This window comes from Strix aluco, chromosome 3, assembly GCF_031877795.1.
Source record: "Strix aluco isolate bStrAlu1 chromosome 3, bStrAlu1.hap1, whole genome shotgun sequence".
Taxonomy (NCBI): domain Eukaryota; kingdom Metazoa; phylum Chordata; class Aves; order Strigiformes; family Strigidae; genus Strix; species Strix aluco.
In genome coordinates, this window is record NC_133933.1 from 130523352 (window position 1) to 130547093 (window position 23742).

General features: G+C 40.7%; 1 protein-coding gene across 11 annotated transcripts in view; it reads right to left on the reverse strand.

The window, feature by feature from the left end:
* HMBOX1 (homeobox containing 1) overlaps positions 1 to 23742 on the reverse strand; it is a 124891-nt gene that overhangs the window by 38579 nt on the left and 62570 nt on the right. For all 11 annotated transcript variants that reach the window (XM_074820299.1, XM_074820298.1, XM_074820303.1 and 8 more), the window contains 2 exons: positions 14876 to 14986; positions 7594 to 7747 (listed from right to left, as the gene is read on the reverse strand). In XM_074820299.1, the coding sequence (XP_074676400.1) occupies positions 7594 to 7747; positions 14876 to 14986 (265 nt within the window). The remainder of the gene's footprint in view (positions 1 to 7593; positions 7748 to 14875; positions 14987 to 23742) is intronic.

The window sequence follows — 23742 nt, forward strand, 5'->3', positions numbered from 1 at the left end:
AGCATGACAAACACCACCATCATCATCATCACCACCTGGGTTATTGCCCAGTCACAGGCTGGAGGCCCACGGTGCTGGTGCGGTACCAGCACACATCCCAAAGTCAACCCTTGTGCCAGGGACAAAAGATGGAGCTGGAAAAGGCACCCAAGGACAAAACAGCTGCTCTTAAATGAGGCTGATCTAGGCAGATATTAAGCAGCCTGTAGTTCAAGCTGCTTTTCAGACCTCTTCAGACACTCCTGTTTCCCCAGTAGGAACGCAGGTGGAATTGAGGTTGTCTCTATACCTTTTCTCCTTATGCAGTGCCCCAGCATCGCTTTACACGCTGGGGATGGTGACGTGAAATCACTGCAAGGGCAAACTGGGCAGCTGGATGTTGCACCTGTAAGCATTCAGGGGTATGCTCCCAAGTATGGGGTCCATGAGTTGGGGCACTCCTGAAGGACCAGCAGGTGTTCTTAAAAGCAAATGAGAGGTGAATTAAGAGGTAAATTTGGTCTTATAGATCCTCTCATACTGGTGTTACTGGGGCTAGCAAAAATTACCTTAGCCTGCACAGTGAGCAACAACTACGTCTTTTTACATCTTCAGTGAAAGCATCTGGGCAGCTATAGATATTTCCAACCCCGTATATGTATGACGATCACTTTTATGCCCTGAGAAGACTATGTTGTAACTCAGGATGACATCCTGCTTTTCACCTTCATGAGCAGGGAGACAGGATACTGAAGTATCTCAACGGGTTCTGGAGAAAGGCAGAAGAGTGTCTGGACTAGAGAAAAATTCCCATTCTTAAAATGTGGGGTTACTGCAGCAGACAGTGCTGTTGCAGGTCAGATTGACAAGGCTCCTTTTGCAAATGTTGATTTCAGTTATTTTGACCTTGGCAGATAAAAAAAATTATCTGGAGTCTGCTGCAAGGAGTTGCCCCTCCCACAGATCTTCTTTTTTATTATTTAAAAAAAAGAGAGAGAGAGAACACAAAGACACAAAAAGCACCTGAGCTCCCTGAAAAGAAAAATAACTCATTATGTGCTGGATCCTTCAAGAGACCAGAGTCTGGTGAGCACTTTGGACAGCCATCCTTGCATTATATTTTACTGCATGGAATCTGCCAAACAACTGGGATTTGCTTACAGCTGATTAGAATAGGAAGCTTGCATATTATGCATGTCTAAGAGGGAACATAGCTTGATCTAATGCAAAATAAGAAAGATACTGTGTAGCAAGCATAAAATGGCTGCTCTTGCATTTTATGAAGACATACAGCAATGACCCTGAACCAAACCACTTGAACTTTCAGACAATAAAAAGATCTTGCCTGCGTCTGAACTGTAAAGTGAACTTTACTGAATGCCTTTGTGAAGTGCCTGCACGCACAGATCTCAAGGCATTTCACAAGCATGAACAGCAAACAAAGATGCTAAAAAACCCACTTCTTTCCTACATCTCAAAGGACTTCATGAATCTCCCACTGCAAGTTGCTAACAAACACCTTATGACAGAAGAAGCTGGAAAATAACGTAGTCACCTGATGTTTCCCTCTGCATTAAGCATATCAGAACCATCCTGACAGATTTTAGCTAGTTTGCTCCTGAGAAGTGTTCCATAATTTCTGTAGATAACTTGCTTAGTGCTCAACCATCCTAAAGTTAGAAAGTTTTTCCTAATGCCCAACACAAATCTTCCTTGGTAACCCAAGAGTTACAGGCTTTTAGCATCCTGCTCATCCTCTCTTTGGTTTGGCTCAGTCTCCCAAACAGGTAGTAGATATTTTACAGCTGAGAATGGCAAGCCACCAAAAAGTTCAATGACATCTGAGGGTCATAGGGACAGCAGAGCGTAACTCTCAGCACTCCTCACCTCCCAGCAGGCTGCAAAACAAACCCGAGGAAGACGAGCAGCATTCCTGAGCCAACCAGTGAACATCGTTATATTGATGAGAAACTGATGTTCTGTTTCTAACAATGTACAAGCCTAATGGAAGAGGCCGAAGGACATTACTTCCTGCTCTGTTGTCAGCTTGAAAAGGGAGAAACACAATGAATCCAAAACTTAAATCTCCTCCTAAGCCTTGCACAGGAAACTTAGATCCCCTATGGGGCTGGTATTAAGGTTCTGCTAGAAGACATAACTAAGAGTAATGGGATGAAATTAACTAAGAAAATTTCCTAACTGAATTTCAGGAGCTAATAGAGCTCTCATTTTCCCCAGGGAAGCCGTGGAAGCCCCAGCGCTCAGGAGAGCTGCAGTAATAGCGCTTTCACAATCGGAAGAATTTCTAATAACGCATGTCAGGACTGATAACGCTCAGGGCCAGAACCATGCCCAGGGCTCCAGTGGCCCAGCCCGGCACCAGCTCGCTGGGACCACTGCAGAAAGTGCTTCTTTCAGGAGGGTAGACAATCTTCTACAGCCGATGGAAATGCAACAGTGACTGGTTTTGGCACGGAGATGGCTTTCCTCACCAACCTGGGTGCGCTTTAAAGGGGGAACAGAATACAACCTGGTCAAATTAGACGAAGAGTTTGGCAGTGATGCCACAGTAATACATTCCTGCTCCTTGGCAAAAAACAAAGGACACCTCTTCCATGATGCCAGCACAACTGTCAGCGTGATCATGCTTTTAACCAAACCAGGAACTCATCCAACTCAAACCAAACAAAATCAGAACAAAAACAAGCAGATCAAAAAACACCACGGAAAATTTGTCTATCTTTTTGTTAAACCTCCCCTTCCCTGTGCTCTCAGTTGGGCATTCCTGTCATTTGCCCTGGGCCAGTTCTGGCACACCCTCCTTGCACGGCAAGCTGAACCAATTCAATAAAATGCAGGGGAAAATAAAAAGGATTTCTTTTTTCCGAACTGAGCTGAATTGGCTGGTATTTCAATCAGACAAACATATCTGGCACAATGCAGGGTGGCAGGAGAAGGGAAACTGAGGAGGAGGAATTGAGAAGGGCGATGAGACAGGATAACACCTAAGGATGAGATGGTGACAAACTGTTAATTCAGTTCAGCTATATCATGAAACTATACCCTCAGTATCTTGAGAAATCGAAACCCATTTTCTTATAAATAAAGTTGCCTTGGATCACAAAGCCAAGTGAAACACCTGACTCTGTTTTGCCATCTATGAAATGGGAATAATAGGTTATCTATATCATCTTGTCTTATTTACCCTAAATACATCTTTACCAAAGGATGCTTCAAGAGCACAGACAAGTGTTAAAATAAAAAAAAAACAGACCCAAAAGATCAAACCAAATAACCCTCAACCAGAAAGCAAAGTCCCTACTCCCTAGACAAACTGAAATACTTTCAACTGATGAATTATTCATTTTGTTTAGAGCAGAATTTACAGTTATTTTAATTTAATCTTTGGATAAAGCATATACTTAAAAAACAACACTCCACTTCCCTCCCCCCCCAGTCTCTAATGGCACTCAACAGAAGTGCCTTAAAACGGGTATTCAGTCATTGATTCTGCTGCCAATCTTAGATTATTTTTTTTTTGCCTGAAAAAAAAGATAAACCTCAACTCCAACATATGATTAGAGGAGAAGCACAAATCACTTTAAAATAATAAAAAAAAAAAAAAAGATAGACAAGACAACACAGCTTCATTAAAAAAGAGAAAACCCTAAGGGAATTTTCAATTTTGTAGTTCTAATGAGAGGGGTTGAAAAGAAGTAAAGCAGAGAAAAGAAAAAAAAAAAATTATCTTTGGGACAAGACATAAGGAAGAACATGAAACTGAACCAGAAACAGACTTTCAAGTTTAACCTCAGGTTTTCACAGAAAGGACTACTGTAGTCTTAGCTCTGCTCCCAAAGGAGGGTGAGCCACACGACAACATCACCACACACAAAACTCAGCATATTTCATGAGCAGGAGGCTCAAGAAGAGAACAGGTCAAGGTTGATATCACTAGCACAGCAGCAAGAGGGAGCTTGCACTGCAGTTGTCTGAACCACACCTAGTCTGCAGTTAAATATAGAACTTTACTTTCTGGAACTATTGCTCCTCTTAACCTTCAGAGCATAAATATTCGGTGAGATATTTAAAAAAAATAGAAAGGAGAGAGGGAGAAAGAGACCTGAATCTATTGTCCGAAATCTAAGCCTAGCGACTAATAAACTACCCTGGGAGAATTTCCAAAAAAGCAGTAAAGACTGGAGAATTGAATTACAGAAACCGCAAGCAGCATTCTGCAAATCCAGTATAAACCAATTAGTTTCTTTAATACACATACCCTGTATACAGACACTTATGTACATTAGACATTTAAGTATATGTGCTGGTCCTAACTCTCATCTTAATTATATCAGGTTGGCACCAATATACTAATTAATTGCACTGGAATTTTTGTTGATTTAAATCTTTGTAAAAAGAGAAGCTAGCCCTTCAACCCTCACCCTTCTCATTCAGTTCACAGGCCAAATCCTGACTAGTGCTGTGCATTTTCAGTTGCTCCTAGAGCAAATATTGCTAATTTTTACAACCAGATTCAGATTCTTTCCTTGAAGTGCTCTCAGCTGGTTTGACACATCGATTTTTAGTGACTGCATTTCTTACCAACTGAACCCAAGTCAAAAGCACGTACCACAATTAACTGGTAGAGCAGCCCAAGACTTTGATCCTCACCCAAAAAACGTTCCTACAGCTTTACAGCAATGTTTCAGAAGTTTCTAGGAAGAAGTAGTTTTGCATTACCTACACAAGAGTTTCCATTAAGGTCTAGATTCAACCCTCTTATCTTCAGGCATTTAACTAAATCATCAAAGTTAGGTCTAATTGCAGAAGGCTCCTCTTTTGTAGCCAGAGAGGAAGGTAGATATAGCCCTCATATGAGTTACATTAATGGGATGGAATTGTCCTCTGGATCTCTGCTTCTCATTGCTGAATAGCTAGAAGCCTAGATGAACAAGCACTTTACTGAAGTTCCCAAGTAAGAAGCTCAAAACTAGGTGCCTAAATCCCTGTGTGCATCAACAGCGCATCAGGATGCTGAAGGACATACAAATGCAATGCAATGCAACTTGCATTTAATTAAGGAAAATAGTCCATTAAACTCAGTAAGATGCCTCCACTCACAGTCAAAACTTTATCCTTCAGAGGAAAATGCAAATTATCAGATAAATGGCACCAGACCACATGCAATGCCAAACAGCATTTTTAGTGGGCCAAATGCTTATTCCTGACCCTGTGGCATCAAGTGAATCTGATCTGCTTGGGCCAGCCAGCCAGGAGTTTGGTTACCTTCATCCTGGCTGTTGTTATCAGTCAAATTACAGACAAGCCTGGAAGACTCCGGTGACTTGTAAGTGAAATTAGTTAGCTTCTTCCTAGGGCTCCCAAGAGAGTGTTTTTCTCCCACTCTTTCAAAACCTGTCACATAAAACAGCTCATCCTTACAGCTCAACTAGGCTTTTTAAGTGTAACAGTTAAAACAACCATATTCCCAACTTGCTTTATGGTGTAGTTTTATCGTCATACAAAGCTTTTACCACGGCTGGAGTTTAGTGTGTTCTTGCTTCAAGTAAAACCCCTCAGCCATGCTTCCCAGTACCCACACACAAGGCTGTGAAACTCAGTGCTTGCGGGGACCTACCAAGAGCTTTGCAAATTAATATTAAAGCCAGGATTAAGGCAATGTGGCATAAGTCTCCATTAACCAGCAGAATAAGAAGAAAACCCCAGCAGCAAAGACCTTGCAGAGCACAAGTCACAGCAAACAAAACCAAGAATTACAAAGAAGAAGAAAGAGGGTAATGAAAAATTAGATCAAGAGATACGTATCTGCATACACGACTGGATGATTTCCAATGTCAGCACCAACTTGCTTCTTTCCATACACAAAAACAAACCTCACACCTTTCTAACAGACACATACCAAACAATTACAGGTTGTCTGACTTCTTGAGAGTGTCACAGCAGAGAGTGGCTTTAGGAGAGATCTGAAGGAGGAAAAGGTAGTGCTTGCTTGCTTAGCTTTCTTTTCTGCTCTGTGTTTCCACAGCACCTAGCACAAACAAGGCCAAGGCACTATCATTCAAACAGCAAATAACAGCAGTTATCACACTTTAGGCCAGATGGAAACCAAGAAAGAAAACACCCATGCCCAAAGAGCTCTGATTCTACTCCTCACCAACTAAATATTTCACAGGCGGAGGGTTAATAAGGAGATGGCACTGTCCTGAAGGTACACACTGCAATCAGGACAGTCATACAAGCATTTTAAAGTGCTAAAGATCCCACATAGCACGTTGTACTGCCTGTGTGGAAGGGGACATTAAAAAAACACAATCCCCTGTACTATCAGATCTCAGGACTTTGCATTAGTTGGGTCTAGGCAAAGCAGAACAGATTTCAAACATTTACGTTATTTCTTTTGGGGAAACATTCAGCTGAAGCTGAAAACATCAGGGCAGTGCCAGGACAGAATAGGGAAACAAACAAACACCTAAAGTTACTGGTCTCAGCCCTGCAAAGACCCAGTGATGGCCTGTGGCCGCACAGAATTATGTCCATCTTCTGTGGTAAATGGCTTGGGTCCCTGAGGGAGCTCAGTATTTTGTTCTTAGCTTAGGCAAAAAGAGACACTCTCCTGCTCCTTTTCAGTTCCAAAGACCCTTCTGCAAGCAAGAGGAACGAGAAGCATTACAGAAAGGGCAAAAGCGTGTCCTAAAAATCTGCTGGCCAAGGCCTCAATGGAGTTGCAAACCAGAGAGGAGTGTAGCACACACAGAGAGTCATCAGGTGCTTTCATGGAAAGGAGGTTCCTCATGCTCTTAGAGGGAAGAAAACTCCTCCCAGCCATTTAGCCCTTAACAGAAACAAGCATTCATTCCTAAACTACATTTGAGTTCACTAGCCCTTTTCTATTATACAATATTATCCACAAAAGAGACATTACTGTAAGCAGAGGGAAAGGCAAAGCACACAGGCAGCCAGGAGACCAGGCTCAGAGAGTGCTTCGTCTCTGCAGGACTGAAGAGCTGGGAGCTCTAATGATCACCTGCCACTCTGCATATGTATTTGAAAGATCCACTTCGCTCTGTACTGTTCCCAGCTCATGTAAAAGGGTTGTAAGAGCCTTTTTGGACAGGGAATCTACTGCTTGTTAGGCAAAGTTCTGCATCCTGAACAATTATAGTGCGGCCGAAATGCCAGTATCAACTCTAACATGATACATTATGAGGACAAATCAGTAAATTGGGAAAGGAGAAATGTAGACTGTAAAGAGCGTGCAGACCCCCACCAAGACAGAGCCCAGATTAGGAAAGTTTTCTGCAAAAGCAAAGAAAGAGCTGAACCCCGGTACTCGGACTGAGCTGAAAACAAGATGTCTTAGGGGCTACAAAAAATGAGATATTGTCCAGAGCAGTATAACATTTCTTTTAAACAACAAAAGGGGTAAAATAGCTCCTTCTACGCTATCATCTGGAATCAAATGATTACACTGTTATTGGCTTGCGTGATGCTAAAACACGTCCGTGAAAATGAAGCTGGTGTTCACCGAAGCAGGAAAAAGGATACTTGTATTGGCTTTAAAATGCCCATCTCCAAAACCCCAAAGTGACATACCTTTCCATAACAGCCAGGCACTCCTTTCTCCATGTGAACCGACTGCCTCGCCGTAGTCTGAAGGTCCCAGAGGTAGCTGTGACTGGGGGAGGCGTCTGTCTCCATTCTGGCTCTTCTATTGGGATAGGAGCGGGTCTCATGCTTAACGTAGCCCCTAAGAATAATAAATACTGTGTTTCCTAGGGGATTAAAAATCATGCCCATTTCCTCACTCCTGCTCATGAAAAAAAGACAAGACAGATGATGAAACCATTCAAACTAAAAAAGTAAAGCATTATCAAACAAAGACACCTTAAAGATACACAAAGCCAGCTAGAGTTCCCATCCCCAACCTCCAAGCCAGAGGTATCAGGTGACCATAGAAATCTAAGGGAGACATAACTGAGCTGATCGCCACTTAGGAAGAGCTGTCCTGTCTTCATCAAGAGGAAAAGTGTCTTACAGAAAGGGTGAGCTATGCCCCATCTGGGATTTATTTAGGTTGTGTTACTACCTCTTCCGCCACAAAATGGGAAATAGCAGGTTTCTATTTAATTGTACAACAGTCTCAGGAAGCAAAATGTAAATTTATACCAAATTCCATGTGTCTGAAGAGCTGAGTAAACACTTGAAATAGCTCCACCGATAGGAACACACCCTGTGACCTGTGCAAACACAGGCTCCCGAGTGCCAGGTTGCCTGAAAAAGTCACTGAAAGCAGATTAACATCACACTTTTCCTCTTCTGTCCCCCTTCTATGGATATATTTCTCCTTTCAAGAAGTCTGAGCTGGAAAGCATCAAGCAAGAGACAGGACTTGGCACAATGCCTTCAGGAAAGGCCCTTTGAAACTTACCCCTGATTCTTTCCACAACAGCCTCTCAGTTAATAAATCAAGATAAATCAAGACACACTGGGAGATCGATCTTTTGTATATCCTTTGGTGAGGATGGGAACCTGGTATAGGACATTAGTAGGTAAAACAGGGTATGTTCTGAAGGACAGCTTTGTACTCAGTGACTTCCCCTCCAGGGAAAAAATATCTGTTCTTGTGTGCAAAAAACTAAAAAACCCCAGTTGTATGAAAAGATAATCACCACCTATGTCCCATATGCATACTGAGCTCAACTGGAATTCATGCACTGAACCAGCCGGGATAGATCCAAGAGAAGCAGACAACTCTGCTCACAGGAGGAATACAGGATTGTGCACACGTAAAAGCAGGGCTGAGACAGCATATCCCTCTGGGTACACAGACTTGCTCAGAATGGTTAGGATTTAATCATAAAAACATACTGTGTCAGTGAAACAACACTGCTTATTTAATTTAAAACAGAGTAAAAGGGTTAAGGGAACTTCGAGTTTAACCAATAAACAAATCCCTACAATTAAAAAGCAAGAAATTAGCTATTTATGCATTTGGCTAGGTTCCTTTCCAGAAATGCACAATGAGTATTTTCCTTACTGCCAGGGGCTTGCATCTATGTTAGGTAGTGGAGTCCAAAATAATTTAAAAATTTTACCCAGAAGTCTACAGGAAATGAAGCCCACAATCTCTGCCTTGCATGCACAACAGTGACTCTTACTAATTCCCAGCTAACGAGCCTACACAGGTTACTTAGTTTTACTGACATATTAAATATTTCCTATATTGCCAATTCATTGGGAGGCCATTTCAAGCAAAGTTCATTATCTACTCTTTCTAGTACTTGCACAGTTTAGGGGTCTGGGTCAGTATCAAGTTGCTAGGCTTTAAGTACACTTCAAAAACTAAAAAACTTTAGAAAAAATATTTAGGAGAGGCAGGGAAGAACAGGACAAGAAATTAGCTTTCCCTGCACTGTTTTAGCAATATACTTTCCCCACCTGAGGATTTAATTTCACAGGGAGAGCATAGGAGTATCAGTGATGCCTAACATCAAAGTAAGAGACGCAGAGTAATTCCATTAAATTTGTCTGAGATTTTTCAGACAAAGGTTGAAAAAAAAAAATCTGCATTTAAAGCATAAATTTTCTCCTGCTACTGATATGTTCACTTGCTGAATATAAGATGCTTTTTTTTTGTTTTAGTAGCCTTGCTAGATAAATTTACCTATTTCTCTTTTCATTGGGGTATAACATCAGTATCAGCAGCAGGTAAGAGAGAAGTATGCTGAGATTACAATCAAGTACCCACCACTGTTTTGCACACACATAAAGACAGAAGCATCTGAATGCATACAGAGGCCCAAAATGTGCTTGGATCTCTGAGTGGCTGAATTGGTGAACATATGCACTGTCGCCACATATGATAAGGTAACTATGGAGCTTCTCTTCATCCCCCTCAATTAAGTGAGCACTTGGGGATCCTGTTTATTTCGCTGTTCCAACAGTTCATCACAATATTCTTGCCACCCAGCTCCACCTCTTTACAACTTAATAAGTTACTTCCTAGTTACTAGGTCAGATTCTTTTTACAAACCCCTCAAACAGCTTTTAAGAAGCAGCGAAACTTCTCTCTTGAGCAGAATGAGCAGAGCAAATGCAGTATGAGATTTTCATCTTAGTATATGCATCAAAAAGCAAGACATCTATAAGAGGTATAGAGGTGAACCGTCTGGGAAGAACTCCTTTCGCAGAGAAAAATGAAAAGCGACATCTCTCACTACCTGCCAGTGCTGAGTACCTTTTGCAACAATACAGAATCTTCTTTGTGCAAGCCAGCATTTTCTGAAATGCGGGGTATGACTTTGGGGATGCTGCAGGTGGGTTTTCGGCAGAGGAGGCAAGAGCAGTGCTTTCCAACTGGAACGCAGCTCTATCTCTGTACTCAAAATTCCTGCTGGCAAAGGCCTGCCTCCTCTCAGCACATCCCAGACACTATCCTGAAGAAAGAGAGCTGCTCTTAAAAGCATCACAAGCAATTGCTGATCCACATCACATGTCTCAGAGAGGCCCTGCCATAGAGGCGCGATGCGCAGAGTGGCCGGAGCAAGCCTCAGGCCATCTCCCAGCTCCAAAAAACCATTTAGTAGCAAGCCTTTCCAGCAAGTACCTATCATATATTATACTGATAAGAACAGATGTCATGCTATATTTTTAGCCAGACTGACCTGAGATCACACGATAAACACCTTTCAGTTACTACTGAGCCAGGCTAGATTTGAATCAGCAGCCTGCACAGCAAAAGGTTCCCTACAGAGCTCATCGCTTGGATGGAAAGGATCAGACCAGGGACTATTTTCTCTGCAGGTCTGTAAAACAGTAAATCACCAACAATACGTTTTCAGTGCAAATCTCAAGAGATATCAAGCTCCTGATTTTTTTTAATTTTTTTTTTTTGGGGGGGGGGGTAGGCTTTTCTTTTATAGGTAAACAAGAACTGCTATAGGAATAACACAAGAGATGCTACATCTTGATAGTAACTACCTTTTTTTTCCCCTTTTGTTCAAGGAGGAAGAGCACATGGTTTTCTCCAAGGTGACCACAGCTGCCTTCCTATTACAGAAGACTGGCAGAAATAAATATCCAGCCTAAATGGAAGCAGTCTGTATCCATCTGTAACTTCAACACATCATTTCTAGGTGCCAGCTTCAGTTTGCAGTACACAGAGGCAAAAGACATGCTAAAGTTACTCCGTAACAGACTTTCAATATTGCCCAAGACCCAGTGCTGGCCAAACTAATCAGGCTAACAACTACCAATGTAAAAAGAAATATTTATTTCTTTAAATCCCATGGGCTCTGGGAAAAAAAAAAAAATCAGTACATTACAGGACTCTATGCACTCATATACTGGCTTCTGAAACATATACTATTTATCTACTGCCAAAATGCTCTCAGTCCTCTACAAAACACTAGAGATGTGGTGCCTGTCCAAAAAAAAGCCCGATCTAAATGAAAAGCATCCCTATTAATTGGATTAAAGACCTTTCAAACACTAGCATTTAGCACCGACTTCTTCCTTTCAACAAAAAAGTGCCTTTCACCCTAATTGGCAAGTGTTTCCAGAAAAATTTACAATCACTAGTACACTGGAATTTGCAGCATTGCTATTAACTCCAACATCACTCCTACCAGGAAAATGTTGATCAAGAAATTTTTGAGCAAGATTACTGTGTACAGTAGGAAAAGTGGGGTTCTTTTTTCTGACCCATGAGACTTAAGTCTCTTTTGAAATGTTCCAGTTTGATGTTGCCTAAAGACCCGCCACCAAAGATAGGAGAAATATAGAAAGTACCCATGCAAATAAGAAATCCAAACCAAGCAAACAACAAACAGCATATTCAAGAGGCCAAAGCAAGCTGGCAAATTACAGAAGTGATGGAATTGCTGAGCCTCTTCTGCGTAGGAGCAACATCTAGCAACATCTCAACAGCAGGGTCTAAAAACTGCCCTAAGCCTCCACAACACAAAGTTCTTTGGTTAGCAGATGCAAGACTGCTTGTGGATGATTTAAAGCATTATAGAGCACCACTGTATATTTGAAAAAATAAAAATATCTTTTGATGTATTTAAGGCATCTTTTGCTTATATAAGCATAGTAGAAGACAGTCCCTGCTGTTGCAAGGCAGGCAAGTCACACACAGGGAACATCTCATCCTTATCCAGGAGTTGGGAAGGTGAGGTGCAAAGGTGAAATCATTTGCTACGAGGTGTACAGAAAAACTGGCAGAGTCAAGAAAAGACTACAGGTCTGCCAAGTCCTTTCCACATGAAACAACTATTCTTCCTTTACAGTTCATAAATTGATTATATCTGGTGTACTAGTCCTTCAAAACTGTTTCAGTTCTAAGCAAAAGTTTTCTTTCCATTACTACACAAACAAATTCAGTCAGAAAATGGACTTAATCTGAAAATGCAGTTTTCCAAAATAAGGAATTAAAAAAATAAGGGAACTAAAAGTTCCCAAAGACCTCCCTTTGCCCGTTGGTAACTCAAACACACAGGTGCTTATACGCAGAGACACCTTACTCTGTTACTCAAAGGAGGAGGATTGAGATTTTATTCCCACCAGCTGGAATTGAAAAAGATGGGATATATGAGAATAGAAAGCAAAATATAATTTCCTAGGAAGTGAGCAAGTAGAAAAAAAACATGTCAGTCAATCTCTTTTAAGTTTTGTCAAAAGAGGACAATCTTTTACACTCTGTAGAGAGTGCAGTGATGGCATTGCTTCTTTGTGAACATGGCAGGGGGCTCTACTGATTTCCTCTGTTTCGGACTCTAAAGAAGGCTGCAGAAGAGCTAGTCAAGTGTACTAATCACAGGATACTCTAAGTAGTATCCAAAACTTAGGCTCCAAATTGGTTTTATAACAATAACTTAAATCCAGGATTCCTTGGACAAGGTTGGTACCTTCCTCAATATACTGTATACACTTGCATATATGCATGTTAATTATCTCTTGGCTGGCCACACTGACCTGCAATATAGTAGGTGGCAATAATTCAAAGTAGTGGATTATCCTACAATAAATAAATAAATATAACTACCTTTTCCTCAAGTAGACTTTTCCAACAGCTACAGGAAAACTGAGGGTTCCCCCCCTTTACCTCACTCTCTAAAGAAACCAAATGTTATTTGGTTCCAAAGGAAACTTAACTGCATCCAAATAGTCCCTTCACATAGGCAGAGAAGCCATTTTGCCTTTTATACTTCTTGAAAATGCTGTACAAGATCTCTTACTTGAAAAAAGGTTACACTCAGACAGCCACTCTTCAAGAGATTTTTCCATGTGTGTATACAGAAAAGTGAACAAGACCTCAGCAAGACAGCGCATCAGAGAAGTAGAGGTTAACGATTCATTTCAATTTAAGCCGTAACCTTCAGCATTGCAAGTCTCCCTTAGACACTTCTCAAGAGCGAAAGGACAAACAAGATGTGAGCTTGTGGACATGGGGAAAGAAAGAAGGTTAAGAGAAAGAAGTAAAGATTTTAGTGCTAAGTTTGACAAGGCTTCTCTTATCCCAGCACAGAATATATTTCTTAAACAGCTCCAAATGACGTCGGCAAGAAAAGATTCAAGGCTAAAGGAAAGATCCACAAAACAGTTTTCATCGTTAGGAGAGGACTTGGTTTTTTTTTTCCAAAATACACCTTCCAAAAAACCTCAAGCTGTCTCCACTATTTTGGAGGCAATAACTTCCATCAAAAGGCAATGTCTGAGAGTTACTTCATAGGGTACAACCTGAGACTTTCCAAGTAGTTGATACTGAACGGTTGTATCCAGTAACTTTGCTGATCCTTGGTCTCACAATTCCAGCCACTGCAAAACCAAGGCTTCCTGGCGATCCCTGCTGCTTGCCAGCACCTCACAACCCTTGGCACTTTCTTTCTTTAGAACAATCTTCTAGACACTTAACAGAAAGGACAGGCTCAGCCGTCACTTTGAACCCACCCAACTTTAAGATGAAGTATTCTCAGGCCAACTGACAGCTGGTGCCTCTTGATTTTCAGTTTACATACAAAGCAGGAGTTTTGAGGATCTGTTTTCACTGGACTTTTTCTTAATAGAATTCTGGATATTGAAGCCAAGTTCACATCAGAGAGCTTGAGTCTTAAATTCCTTAAAACAATTACACAGTTAATTTAATCATGTCATTGTTTAAAGGAAATTAAATGTAAACATTTTTATCTTTACAATAAAACTGCTAAAGGGAAAAATAAGAACTGTGGTCAAACAACATCTATGGAGAAGAACAATGCAAGGAAATTAATTCAACTGTGATTTTGAAGATTGCTGGTTAGTTAAAGATAATGAGGAGCTTTACTTCTCTTTTTATATTTAAGATCTATTTTGAGATTTGGAGAAGCAAGTGGGATTTGAGAGACACATCTCCAACTTATCACTGTAACTATCAACATCCCATCCATAAGCTTGAGATCCAACCCAAAACCCTCTGAAGTTATCCCAAAGTTTCTCTCCACCAAACTGTGTATTTTTTGTTGCAACTTGATAATTGTGCAGCATTATTAATGCTTTCTATTTGTTCATTCTGAAGAGCCTCAGCATGAATCTTGTACTAGCAGACTACAACTTCACTGATGGCTTCCGATTCCCAGGGTTGGCTAGTGGTGAGAGGACAGGGCGAGTAACCGTGACCGAGGCGCTGGACAGACAGCTAGGGATGAGTCAGCTCTGGATCTTTTGCTGCAAAGGAAAGTGCAGGTTTGTTCCTACCCTCCCAAAAAGTAAACTGGTCAGAGGGAATACCTCTTCAGTACACCAAGAAGTGAATGATCAGTGACAATAAAAAACAGTGACAAAGGGCTTCTTTTTCATAAATAAAACAGCAGGAGATGTTTAGGCTGTATTTGTTTACCAGGATTTGTCTTCTCAAGCTGGTACCATCTGTAAAATGCCCTTTTCTTTTGTTCACTCAGGTCCGACCCCTGCTGCAACAGCCAATGGGAAATCCGGCTCTGACTGATACCTGTAAAAAACCAGAACAAAACAAAACAAAAAAAAAAAAAAAAAAGAGATAAAGAGGAAGAGAAAACTTGCTCTTTTTAAAACATTTTAAAGTGGCTTATATACTGATAAAGCCCAGGAACTCATAATGGTTCAATCACAGAGTAGAGAGTTCAAGCTTCCCACCCCCGCCCTGTCCCTAACTGCTTTAACTTATCCCTGGCCTTATCTTCAACCTTACTCAAGGTACATCCTGGAATCAGCACAATCAATCTACAAAAACAGGGCACAAATTGGGAAGCCAAATCTACCGCTGACTTGAATTGTCCACAACTTCCCTGGTTCTTAAATTTCTTCATCTGTGAAATGGGAACAAGTCCCTTACCCACTATTATATATAAATGATATGAGATCATTATCATTCAATGCTTGAATAAGAAGGGAGATAAACATAGAAACAGTTTATGTGATATAGATCAAATCAGCCCAGAAATGGAGCAAGCCAACTATCAGCAGCTCTAACAACGGTCAGAAAACAAAACAGAAAGGGCAGCTGTCTGTCAGCAAAGTAGGATTCAAGCTCTAGGTATCCAAGCAAGACTAGGGACAAAAAGTTCCAGAGTTTTTGAAGAAAGACTTATAAGAAAACAATAAAAGGGGAAAAACCCCTAGAAGTTAATACAGTTATTTCTAAAGCATGACACTGAATGAAGGATCAATGCAGAAAGGGAACAGAAATGATTAGAGAGAGGAAATAAAACAAGAGGTTTAAAAGTGCACTAGGAGGTGAATGTAGGCTTATTTGAAAATATCAGAAAATATGTAGTTTGCTGAATAACTGAAGCAGTACTTCAGGTAGGAGGACTCCCTGTGTTTTCCACAAGGCTCTTCAGCTATCAGAAAGGGTTAACAACATGTAAACTCTCCTGAGAACTAAAGTTTTAGGAGGTGCTCCAAAGTAACAATATACAGCTGAACACCACCTGTGCTACCACCTGCTTCGTGATAATACTGAAGCAGGTAGAAGGCTGGTTTTCACACAGAAACTGAACTATCTCCCCTCTTGAGATGCATCAAGGTTTTATAAGATCTCATAATTATAGTTAACTCATGAAAAACAGCCCCCTGTAGTTCTACCACTTCTAACATGGTGGGGGGGGTACCATGCTTTCTTTTTTTTTTTGTGTGTTGAACACTAAAGCTAGTTAACTTTAGAACGATTCAATTTGACTCTCGGGTATCATATTCAGGTGGGTTTACTCCAACCACATTTTTTAAATCACAGGGTTTATGCTCTTAACTGCTTTTGCTGTACAGAATTCAAGAGCCTACGACGTCTTAATTGTCCTGGGGAAAAGGGATAGGTGTGTTTTACTCTGAGTACAGAAGCTTACTGCTATTCAGTAGAGCTCCTCCCACAAAATATACCCTGGTTTGGTTTTGTTTGCCATACATCTAGTGATCTTCTTAACATCCACTCCCACATACTGCCTTTGCCCCACAACTGGAAGAGTTCAGAAACAGCTGGGGCAGTCAAGAGTTGACTACCCCCAGGGCCCACACTGGGATATATAATTGAGTTTATACTGCTAGGGAAGTGGAATTACTCGAGCAAACACAAACCTTCGATTCTGCCAAGTTTACATCAAGTAACTGTGGAAACATAAAAGTTAATACCAAAAGAAGTCAATATAAGTTGATAAAACTCTCCAGCCCAAAACAAGGCTCGCTGAAATCATGCAATCTAGATGCCTGATTGCCAGTGAAAAGACCAGGTTTTGAAAATTTGCAGCCCTTCACTATTATGATTTATAAAAGCCATTTCTTTAACAGAGTGCTGTGGGACACAAATGTTTGTGTCTCACTGCTTTTGGCTGCATGGCTCCTATTAATCAATTGGTAACAGCACCATTAATTTACTTGTTTACTACAGTCCACTTACACTTATTGCAGTGAATTAGTATTTGTTGAGTGTTTAGATAACAACATAAGATATAAATGCAAAGCATTATTAGATAAAAATTATAAATAGAGATTAAGTATCTTCAATGAGTTGTATAGTGGAAAATCCAAATTCTGCTCAAGAGGCTGCCTGATACTATCATAAAGTGGTACAGATGTTAGCCACTTCAGACAATGTGCTCGAGACAAAGCAAAGGAGCAGGAGCCAAAAGATTCAAGCTGTGTATTGCCATGTCCACATCTGACTCATTGCGAGTCCTCACAGTTTATAAAGTCGCTTCCGCAAAATAGAGCTTTGTAAAGGGCACTGAGATGTACAGATTCAACGAATGCAAATTCCCAGTACATGATTATTTGACTATGGTATCTCATGAACAGCACTGCAGTCCATAGCACTTCTTTGCATTAGCAAAAAGCCCACAGCCCATTTTGCTTTTTAGCTAGCAGACTTCTATAGCAATCCTGCAAACCCAGACAATATGTCAGGTATGGCTTAGGCAGCTGTTCTTGGTTTTGGTCATAGGAATGTAGTGGATGACCTCTAGAAAACTGTATTAAGTCCTATTTTTTGTCATTCTTTTCTGTTTTTTATTATCCTCTTTCCTTGTTTCAGAGATCTGTAATGAGAGTTGAGCTTCTTAAGCGTTTCCTCTACGTATACCACTCCTCCTCTTTTTGTTTTTAAGATATAAAATATCCTTCATCTATACCTCAGCTTGGTTTAGAGGCCCCAAAACTATATATTCCAATAGCTTGACTGATTCAAGGTCACATGCAAAGTCCGTAGCAGAAGAACTGATCTCCTAGATCCCAGTACAGTGTCTTAATCACAAATCCATCTTTCTCTCTTTTCAATTAAAAAAAACCCAAGCCCCCAAATTGTCCTGTCAGTGTTTCCTGCATCTCAAGTGGGTTTTACACAGTTGACTCATAGGGACAATGACTAGTACTACCATCCTGTCACATTGTCTGTAATCATGCTACTTTAGGAAATTGCACTGGCAGGAAAAAAGAAATCATCCTGCTGCCAGAAGCAGATTAATGAAATAAGTTCTCTGGAGTACTGAAAATCCAGCTGTCTTGAGGAAATTCACTCTCAAACTGAGCCATGGACCTCAAGGAAGACTGCCATCCTCTGGGCTCCGCATCAGCAGGGACACGAACACATTGTAATGAGCACAACTAGCTTTCTCACAGAAAACACTGAAGAAAGAAGCAGTGATCACAAAGGATTATAGTAATTCAAATGCTGACTTCTTGTATCGCATGTCACTCCTCCCCACAACAGGTTACACTTCCTAATTATAAACAAAATGGAGATGACAGTACACACATGCTTTTCTGGCCAGCCCGACTCTCTCTTATTTGGGGAAAAAGTTTCCCATTCAAATACATAAAAGAAATGGCAAAATGCATCATCAAGAGAATGTAACTGGTATCTGCAGTACAAATCTGCTCGTAACCCTCAAAACTGCTATTCATCAAGTCTTTGGTAACTGGTTTTCACCTTCACAGATAGATTTGTTCAGCAACTCTACTTTGCATTTCTTTAATGTTTCTTTCAGGAGAGATTTTTAGAAGCACCTGGAATATGTCAGATTTGGAGAAGAAAGAAACTGACTGTTTTAATTCTTCAGTTTGTAAGCAACGTCCTAGATTCATATAATACGTGCTTGCAAAGGACATCTATCAATTTAGGAGATTAGCAAAGCTTCTTTACAGAGAACCTGCAAAGATCAAAATCATAGAAAAACAAATCTTCCTCTGTGTTGTCATGAGTATAGGAAAAAAAAAAAAGGAAGGAAAATGTTTTTCAAAATCCAGTTTCTTGTCATTTCAGATGATCAGTAATTCAGTAATTTTCTGAACTCTCTTCACAATGGAACTAGTTAAGTTCCACTTTGTATTTGGATTTGCTCAGCATCCCTGTATGTAGGTTCCAAACCTTAAGGGAATTTATTTATGTTACAGCAGTGCTTCAAGGCTGCCCTCCACCATGCTAGATGCTGTGTGTGTTTAGCATGATATAAAGCTAAGTCCTGAAGATCTCATATCAATTAAGACAGAGACAGTAGGACTGGGCTGAATTGTACAAGCAGAATTGGAAAGGTTAGCAGAACGGCACACTGGAAAGCTGTATGTGTTATGTGGAGATTTTTGTTTTGTTTTTTCAAGAGACCTCTGCATTTTATTGTTGTTCTTTTGTTTTTTTAAATGGTGGTTTAGTTTTTATAGTAGTGGCCTAAGAATCTAGAAATCTGAATTCAAATTCCTGCTTTGCAACAGACTGCTTCCACTGTGACCTCAGGAAAGCAAGCGTTTATTGTTCCTTCACTCCCTATGTGTAAAACATAGAAAAGGTAATATTTCCAAACCTCGCAGAGGCATCATCCATCAAAGCATTTAGCCTGGTTGCAAAGGGCTCATCTATGTATACTCCTCCCTCTCTCCTTTACTGTAGTACATAACCGAAAGATGTTTGTTTCTGAAAACATTTCCCCCACCCTCTGTGTACATTTGGAAGCTAAGAGACAGCATCTCTTAATAAGTTTACATTTATCTCTTCATCCTCTGCCTTCTGACCATAACTTACTTGGTACCCAGATACAAATCGCAGCACAAGACTTCAAATTATTGTTAATAAAAATTTGGCATCTCACCTGCCACATGTAGGGCTAAATACCTACCCCCCCAAGTAAGCTGCAGCTATGTTAAAAGGAGCTTCAAATAACAAGATAGGAAATTCAGCAGGAACTATTATTAGCTCCTGTTTATACTGTCATTTTTCTTATCAGTAGGAGATTATTTATACAGAGCCCAACCCAAGTGCTTCTTGTTTATCTTATTACAGACACCATTAAAAAAGTTTCTATAAAAAGCAGCTCCTGTATTTAGGACCAGCACTAATAAGTGTTATGCTAGGTTTTTGCTTCTTATCAATCATTCCTTTACTTTCAAGTCACCATTTAATACTCTGTTACTATTTTCCAATCTGCCCTCTTCTCTCAGTACACAAGGCAGCCCTGCGGAATGTCTTCCAGGTTTAATTTTCCCTGTCAGATTCATTATCTAAATGACTTTTAAAGTTTCTGGTAATTTTATAAAGACTGAGAGAGCCTAAAAAATTGTTTTACTGCAACAGCTGACTTTAACCTTCAGCTCCGTGTTCCTCTCTCATGTATCCTCCCTCTCCATCACTTCCCATCCCCTTGTGCTGCAGCACAGGAAAAACAGAAGGAAAAGCTGTTTACTGTTGCAGTCTGTAAATACAAGGCTGCTCAGTGTGCTTTGTAGGTGATGTAGGAATGTGTATTCCTATACAATGCAATATGAGAATTAAGATGAGAAAAAGGAGAAAGGTATTTCTGAATTAAATCCTAAGTGGCTTGAAGAATTAGTGAAATAAGGTAAAATGGAAGTTTCAAGGGGTAGAAGTTGCATTAAAGGTTCCTGCACCAAGGACAGAACACGGTTCTGGGGACAAATATGGTCATAAGTCCTGGGGAAGCATTACACTCTCTGATGAGCTAATAAAAGACCTGTAATTTAAAGACATGCAAATACACTGGATTAGCTAAAGTTCATCACTTGTATGTTCAATCTGGCCAACTTCAAACCCAGCTGTAATTAAGAAAAGGAAGCAAAGTTTTAGGTTCCTAGCTGAAGGTCTAATATCACTGTTAAGATGCACTACTACTCCTTTCCCCTCTCCATGCCATTCTCCCCTCCCACTACACACACAATTTTTTTGGAGTAGTAAAGAAATTGGTAGAGATTGAAAGGACAAAGTTGACAGCATGGGTAGCCAAGGCAAACAACTCTCCTTCTGGACAGAGCCAGCCATAATTTTTTCATTTCTTTCTTGCCTCTCTTCCCAAGGCAGAAGAGATGAACGCTAAAAGCTGAAGCCATGCTATTCTGCATTTATTTCCAGTGCTAAACAAATGACTTCCAGCTGATGCAGGATGGTAGCCAGCAGATAGGCAAGTCAAATATGCCCAACACCTGCACTACAGCCTCCAGAAACAGCTTGCTATGTTTGTATTACAACAAACGGTGATGGAGGCTGCAAGCACACCAGCATCTGCGGTTTGCTGATCTGTTCTTGCACAATTGCCCCCCTTCATGCTCTTTCACAGCCTCTTCGTTGGCCAGACCAGGGTTCCACCTTGATGTGCAATATAATAAAGAGGACCCTGAGACACGGATCACCGGAGGCTGAACAGTATTCTGAAAAGGTATCATTTCTTTTATGGTCCTCCCCTACGCCATCTGTTACTGACCACACTTTGGATTTTATTTATCTATTTTTCCTCTTGTTTACTGAATTATTTACAGAACAGCTTTACCAGTAAGACTAAGTCTGTAAACACTGAGATGACACCATTGGGGATCATATATTCTGTAAAACATTACCTTTGTCTATACAAACTGCTTTTTTAATGAACCAAAAGTGGTTTCCAGGCCTTTCCTGGGAGCCCATTTCACATCTGAATAGGAAGGGATGTTGGATACATCTGAAGACTACACAAGTCAACTAGCACTCATCAGGCCTAAGACAACTCTGGAAGTGAGCGCCCTGGGACACATGCTTTCTGCTCTGGATCTCTGTCCTGAGCTATTTTCAGTCACTCTTCACCATACTGCGCTTTTGAAAGGAAGCTGATGTTTCCCCTCGGTAGTGCTGAGCACACTCTTTAATCTGGTCCCTTCAAACATCTCTTTGAGATTTACTATTTCTTTCAGATAAGCCATAACTATGTACTTCATAGTGACACATAAGTACTACACATCTGCTTACACAAGGCTATGGGTTATATTTAAAATGAATCAGCTCCCATAGACCTTCCCACCAAGCATATGGAGGATGACACCGTTCAACTGCAAAGGGTAGCGGGAGGAACAGATTGGCGCATCACGTACAAAATATCACTTTCTTTTCTTATTTGAAAGGTCCACGGAAACACTACTGGCTCATCCATAAAAGGACGTAGCCATTTAACCTTTACATCTACCTGGTTTCCCATTGATTTGGCTTGAAAACAAAATAACACAGTGCCATTAGTTCAGTCTTTGTTCTGTCCCACTGACAGGCTCGAAAGAGACATCTAGTAATATTTTCTTTGATCACTGTGTGAGTATATTCTGGATTCCCCCCCCATGTTATGCAGGAGGGTTGAGTGGGATGGGTGTGAAACTTAGTCAACTCTGTATGAAGTGGATGGTGCATTACTAACAGGAGGAATAGCCTGGAAAACAATGAAAGCTCCCAAAGGCTAAACGGCCACTTAACAACTTCAACAACTGAAATACAAGAGAGCAGGTTGAGGATGGAAAGAGCAAAATGGTCAGGTGTGAAGAGACTGGTCTTGACTTTCCTACAGTCTGCCTGCAGGGGTATCAAGACATGCACCAAGATACCTAGTTAAATATAATCACATCAGTTCCTTCTGATACAGACTTAGTTTGGTGTGGTGATTCTGATTCAACAGCCTTGCATGCAGTAGTCCCACTGATCCAAAAAACAAAAACAAAAAGAGCTGGTTTTTTTGGAAAGATTTTTTTCTGCAATTTTTTCCCTCTTTGCATTATTTCTCTTGAAGGGGAATCTAGTTTGACTTGCTAGTAGATGTGAAGGGTGTTATACAGAGGTTAATTCGGAGATGGGTTATTTCAGGACTATATTCAGGCAAGGACTACACAAAAGTAGGGGAGCGACCCACTCACTACCAAAACTTCAGAGTTCACGTACAATTTAAGTAACAAGACTTAGCATTTAATTTTTGAAGTACTAGTGCTAACATCTGAGAAGGCTAATAACATTCTTTAAAGTTACACAAAAAAGTTAATCTCATAATTTTACCGATGAAATTGAAACCAGGGAAGGACATGTAATTTTGCCCAAGATCACAGAGGAGAGTTGGAGACGTGGAAGGAATTCCTGGCAACATGGCTCAAGCACCCATTTCTGCCTGCCTACCTCAACTGTTAGCATGTCTGCAAATCCAGATCTCCCAGCCAGATGGGTTCTTACAACATTTCAAATACTGGAAATATCATAAAAGAACAACTTCCCTCCTGCTGGTTTGGCATTCCTAGTCATCAGGGAACCTTAAAAATGATGTATTTCAAGATCTTTATTCAAGCTTGGGTTAAAAAAATGAGTGTTACAGGTATAACATAGGATTAAGCTATCTATATTTTATCATCAAGTCTTCATCCTAAAACACAGGTGCTGAAGCGCATCCAAAGAAGAGAAACGAAGCTGGTGAAGGATCTAGAGCACAAGTCTTGTGAGGAACAGCTGAGGGAACTGGGGGTGTTTAGTCTGGAGAAAAGGAGGCTCAGAGGAGACCTCATCGCCCTCTACAACTCTGAAAGGAGGTTGTAGTGAGGTGGGAGTCAGTCTCTTCTCCCAAGTAACAAGCGATAGGATGAAATGAAATGATCTCAAGTTGCACCAGGGGAGGTTTAGATTGGATATTAGGAAAAATTTCTTCCCCGAAAGGGTTGTCAAGCATTGAAACAGGCTGCCCAGGGAAGTGGTGGAGTCACCATCCCTGGAGGTATTTAAAAGACACGTAGACGTGCTGCTTAAGGACATGGTTTAGTGCTGGACTTGGCAGTGCAAGGTTAACGGTTGAACTCAATCATCTTAAAGGTCTTTTCCAACCTAAATGATTCTGTAATTCTAAATATGCTACCAGCTACACTGTTCTGGACAAGCAGCGTGAGCCTGTATAGCACCCCGCCCCATGGAGGAGCAGTAAGACTTTATTACTCCTTGTGTAAAGCTCTGGAAACACACCCAAGGAA